General features: G+C 40.9%; 1 protein-coding gene across 1 annotated transcript; it reads left to right on the top strand.

Moving 5' to 3' along the window:
- Positions 1–297: 297 nt before the first annotated feature.
- On the top strand, positions 298–5,741 carry fam8a1a (family with sequence similarity 8 member A1a). The gene is made up of 5 exons (XM_035183575.2): positions 298–936; positions 2,645–2,765; positions 2,927–3,050; positions 3,787–3,926; positions 4,287–5,741. Exons 1-5 carry the CDS (start codon positions 576–578, stop codon positions 4,429–4,431), a joined length of 891 nt encoding a protein of 296 aa, XP_035039466.1. The 5' UTR covers positions 298–575; the 3' UTR covers positions 4,432–5,741.
- Positions 5,742–5,961: the final 220 nt, after the last annotated feature.

Genomic DNA, 5,961 nt, shown 5'->3' with positions numbered 1-5,961 from the left:
GGTTACAAAGAGCTTCACAAAATCCATGGCAAAAAATGAGAGAACTAAAATAAAAGGCATTCAATTCAGTACAATTTTAAGCGCCAAATCATAACATAATAATGTCAAGACATTAAAATATATAGAGAAACAGTTCCCACATAAAACATATGTATATATACAGATTATATGCTCACATTTATTTCAAACTAAAAAGTGAGATTTTAAATATTTGTGGTGCAATATTGTGTGTGCCTGATGAGGGCGCTCTTACTGAACATAAGGAGAAATACAGAGGAGGCTCCTTTAAATGGCTCATACCATTAATGGCGGAAGAGGGGTGGTGGTAATGTAAGTGTTTTAACAACATGTTGGCTTTATTTTCTGATATCCGCACAGGGGGGAATATGCGTTGTATTAATATGTGACACGTTATACACATTATGTTAACGTGGAAACAAACACATGTTTTAGTGTTGTGCTTGTGAGCAGCAGGGATCTGAGGAGCTGAGGAGCAGAGGAGCAGAGGGGGATTATCAGAAGAAGAAGAAGAAACTCTCATGTCAAACAGCTTGAGTCGGTGAAGAGGCGCAGACATGTCGGGTCACAGCCGAGCGAACGGCCCCGGATCCGGCGCCAAACAGCCGCAGCCCACGGTGACAGCGGAATACTGCGCGCAGCTGCAGCAGTGGATGTGGGGCTACTACTGGAGCTACACCGGGTGGCAGAGCTGGCTCTCCCTGTCCGCCCTCTCCTTCCCCCCGCCGCCGGGGACCAGCGCCCGTACACCGGCTGCAGCTGCTGTTGGTGGTGGTGCACCGTGGCTCGGCTGGAACCCTTATCTCCCCGGCCTCCCCCCGGCCCCGGCTTCCTTCCCTCATCCCGGGGGTGCACACATCCAGCACAGCGCACCCCCTGATCCCCGGACAGCCCAGGAGCACGACCCCCCTCAGGCAGGTGAGTCAATGCTGTGGTGCAGGGGTCCCCACAGTCTGCAGCCCCCTGACCCCCTGACCCCAGAGGCTCGAGACCCCTGTATCCCAAGATATTGAGTTGAAAATAATAACAACAACAATAATAATAATCATCAGCAGTAGCAGCAGCAGCAGCTCATGCTCCAATGTTTCCTTTGTTGCTATAAATTCACATTCATGCAACAGATGCTGTCACTTATTTGTCTTAATCACGAAAGGAATGACTTCATGAAGAAAATCAGAAGACTAATAACATAGTTTCTCACTTGCATTGTTTTATTTTAATATAAATACTATATCTTTTATCTTTAGTTGTAATTATTGTGAAAATATATCTAGTTTTTTTTGTATTTGTCATCATTTCAACCCCCTCCACAGGGTCCTGATTTTGTTCATTGCATTCATTTGGAACAACATACACAGACATGTTCAAGATACAAGGGAGTTAAACGAAGGTTAATAAATTTACATAAGAAAGTTAATGACAATAAAAACAGTTGAGAAAGTGGATCAGAAGATCAGCCACTAAGAAGGCGAGGATTTAAGAATCCATGTACCATTTAAAAGACAGATTACAGAAGGGAGAGGGAGAAAGGATTGGAGATTTCACAAGCAGCTAAAACACAAAGACGTCTTAGAGACAACAAGGAAAATCTCATATAGAGCATCATCATATATAACATATATGAAATATACATCTCAGATAACAAGGAAGTCTCACAACATGTTCAGGAGACCATATTCTCTGTGCTTCCCCGGAGAAAAGAACTCGCATCTCTTTGTTTCCCTCCGTGATCTCAGAACAGATTTTAGCAGATGATGATGTTCAGAAAATATTCTTTGGGATCCGCAGCTGTAGAAGACAATGTCCTGCCTCATCCTCCACTGCTGTGTGAGGTTTATTGTGTCTAAGCTCAGTCATGGGTCTGTTAGGAAGCAGGCTTAAGTGAGGAAACAAGCTTACACGCTTAGACTCAGTGTAAGAGCTCTCTGAAGCTCTGGGAAGCTTTGTTAGCTCCGATCAGACCTATTGTACCTGGTCAGTGATTCAAGTTTATACATTAAGTTAATGCAGAATTTTAAACTTTATTCATTTAGCACCTTTCAGCGCAGCGAGAAGTTAAAAATGAAAAATTGAAGGCGAACAATAGGAAGCAATTCAAAAGCAATTTGAAGATCACACAGCAACTCTGCACAAGTACAGAAATAAAAAAATGTTACAGATGAGAAAATGGGAAAAATAAGGAATGAATACTGGTAGTAAGAGAGAAGGTAGAGGAAAGCACACCTATAAAAATGTGTCTTTAAGGAGTTTTCCAGACAGATGTCCTCCTGGTCCTCAGCTGAGACTCGGGAAAGGTGAGCAGGGCCTCAGGTTACGACCTGGCACATATGGTGTCAAAAGATCTGTACTTAGGTGCAAGTGCTGAATGGGTCAGCTATACAATTTTAAAATCAATTCTAAAATGTACTGGGAGCAAATGAAGAGCAGCTAAAGAGTAATACGCTCTCTTTTAGCAGATTTGAGTCTGGTCGCTGCGTTTCGGTTGATCAGTAGTTTATGTCGACTCTGTTGCTTCAGGCAGGTGAAGAAAGATCTGCAATGATCCAAACAAGAGGAGACGAAGGCACGAATGATCATCTCTGAGTTTCTTCTGGAATATAAAAAATCTTGATCCTTTGCTCGACAGGACGGGAGTACACCATCCCCTCTCCTCTGCAGAGGTTCCTGGCAGAGACGGTGGACTTCTTCATCCTGTTCTGTGTGAAGGCCACCATCGTGCTGTGGATCATGCACCTGAGTGGGATGAAGTGAGTGAGTGAAGCTCGGGGAAACAGAGCAGATGGAATGAAAGAAAATAACAAATGACGAAATGGAAGATGTCGACAGTTGGTGTGACCACGTGATTTGAAATATTCCTCAAGTTTTTCAAGTTGCATATTCTCTTCCTCTCTCTCTCTCCTTTTTATAGGGACATCACCATACTAATCACCCAGTTCATCGTGGAGGAGATTGACGAGAACACGTCCATGGAGGACCTGCAGAAGATGATGGCTGTGGCTCTGGTCTACAGGGTGTTGGTGTGCTTCTACGAGGTGGGTCACACTTCAATGACTGGGTGTATAAAACAACACATATATTATAGAGATATATGGAGAATTGATCTTATATGATCACATATGATTCTCAAAGGACAGGAAATATTCAATCTTATTTGATTAATTACAAATGATTAAGTTGTAAGAAACAGGAACGAACAACCGTCCTAAAAGCACATACTCAGTTGAAAGAAATGTATATCTGTGGTTCGGGAGATGTCAATCAGAAGGTTGGTAGTTCGATTCCCTCCAGTCAAAGAGTAAGAAACAGAACCCCAAATTGCCCCTGATGGCTATACAGAAAAATAGATACATACAGTAGCCCTGTAGAGCACTTTGACTGGTTGATAAGACTACACAGTTTGTCCCTCACACTGGGATTGAGCCGCTTTGTTGCCACGTGCTCTCGTGTAGAGTTGTTTCCTCTACAACACAACATTGTTCCCAGGACACTGATGCAACGCTGCATTCACAGTTGCCTGAGATGAAGTCATGCATCATGTCTCCTGTTTGACTCCTGAGTCAGTGGCTGGTTTTCCCAGGTGGGAACCAGCACTGGGACATTCGGGCACCTCTGTGCAGACTAATGACATCACACGTTTCCTGCCGTGCATGTAAACCTGACAAATGAATTCCATCCTTTTTTAACTGCTGTGTTGTAAAGTACTTTTTAAAGACATTATCAGGCGTCTACTTGGTTGTTGTTTGATTCCCATCCTTGTTGTCCAATCAGACGATCTGTATTTGGGGAGCTGGTGGGGCCACTCCGGGGAAGTTCCTGCTCGGCCTGCGGGTGGTGACGTGCGACACATCCACTCTGGTGCGACCCAACCGAGTCTTTGTAGTCCCGGCGTCTAACGTCTCGCTCTCTGCGTGAGTGATTACATTCTGTATAAGGTCCTGTTTAATGCCATTCATTTTAATGTCATATAATTACACAGTGTTTAGATGCAGCAACTGCGAGTGTAACTTTTAAAAATACACTTTACTTGATATTATTAATATATCCTTTAATATCTGCTTATACTGATGCACAAATACATTTTACACTCGTGAAATCATCCTGCACTTTACTCAAGTACATTTCTGGACAAGCGATATTTCCGCAGTGAAAGGTGTATATTATGTTCATAGTTGTATTGTTATTTAATTTATTTTTATTCTATTGCCTTTATTATGTCCTTATCTTATCCTATTTGTTTTGTCTCGTCTCTTTTGTCTCGATGTTCTCAGATCTACAGTCCGGGCGCTGAACAAGAACTTCTCCATCGCCTTCCTCTTTCCGGTCTTCATCACCCTCCTCTTCTTCCAGCACAACAGGACTGTGTACGACATCGTGGCCGGCACCATAGTCGTCCAGAGACGAGGGGGCAGATAGCCTCTCCTTCGGCAGCGGACCCTATTGGGGTAATGATAAAGTGCGATAGCCCTGAAAATTAAATCAATCAGTCACCAACGGGAACAACAGAGAGACGCATTGGCCCATTTCTGCAAGAGATCAAACTTGGACATGAATTGCACTTAAAATGGGGGGGCATGTTGTTGAAGTTAAAAAGAAAATCCATTCTTACTTCTTTTGTTGTAAGGTATTCATTTAGCTACGAGGAAAGTATTGTGAATTTTGATGATGTTAATATAAGTGTAGAAGAAGGTGCTGTCCAATGTTTCCAGTAATTCCTGGGACGACTCCTCATAACGTTTGAATTAGTTTGTGTTATTTTATTTTATCTTATTTTTCCAGAAATAGCTCATATGTGTATGATTTGAAAACTTTGGTGACACCTAGTGGCTGCACCAAAAAATACTCCCAAGATGCCTGTTAATATTCATAGTGATAATTTTATTTTTCTACAGAGAGAAACTAATAATACTTAAAGATGGATTAAACATCAGTAGGTTCTGAATCTCTTCAAACATTAATTAGCCAATATAACCCTAAAGTAAAATTTATATATATATATATATATATATACACACAACTTAAACAGCTGCAGATGAATGAAACTTCATTCACGTACCTGTTTGGTTTGGTTTGCTTGATTTTTATGTTTGTGAATGTGATTATTATTATAATGCTCCCACGGTTATTTTTGTCTGGATATTTTGATGAAGCACTGTTTAGATATATCTGCTGAAAAGTAACAATAACTCTTCTCCCTGGTGAATGAGTTTGTCTCGGCTGCATCATTAACATAATGATTGTCCACATGGATGTTATTGTATTGGTCTGGTATTGTCCACATACTAGTGCATCATACAAACTGATGCCGATGTTGATGTATAAATGATATCTTCACAATTAAAAACATATTTGAAAATGACCATAGTGCAAGCAATCAATAAGTACTGTATGACTGTACAATATCACACCTATATAAACAGCGGGAATGAGTGGAGACTGTTTAATAAACAGTAAATATAATTGACAGAGGATTTTCAGAATAAATTAAGAAAACCAATTTTCTTTGTGTCATGCCTGAGAATGTGGTTGACTCAGCAACTGTACAGTATATATGCAGAATTAAGTTAGGATGAGTCTTAACTTAAAGAGCTGTAAAGTTAATCACGTGCCATGATACACCAAGCATGTTGTGTTTAAACTGAAGAAAATCTATTGATGTATAATGCTGGTTGTTGACACTGGTCTTATAACTTGTGTGTTTTCTGTGTAAACTCCCTTAAATCATATTTTCTCTCTTTATGATAATTTCATCCAGAGGTCTTTATTTTGTCATCTTTTAACTTTTCCCTCCACTTGCTACAACACTTGTTGCCACATGGGGGCGACAGTAGACAGCACAGATTAACTCTCGGCCTAAATCCAGTGAGAGGAAATAGACTGTAGTTACTTGATGTTGACATTTTTATAAAGATATTTGTGCACATAATCTTATGGAATGGTAAAAAG

This window comes from Hippoglossus stenolepis, chromosome 17 (genome assembly GCF_022539355.2).
Source record: "Hippoglossus stenolepis isolate QCI-W04-F060 chromosome 17, HSTE1.2, whole genome shotgun sequence".
NCBI classification, from domain to species: domain Eukaryota; kingdom Metazoa; phylum Chordata; class Actinopteri; order Pleuronectiformes; family Pleuronectidae; genus Hippoglossus; species Hippoglossus stenolepis.
This window is presented reverse-complemented; position numbering and strand designations above follow the sequence as displayed.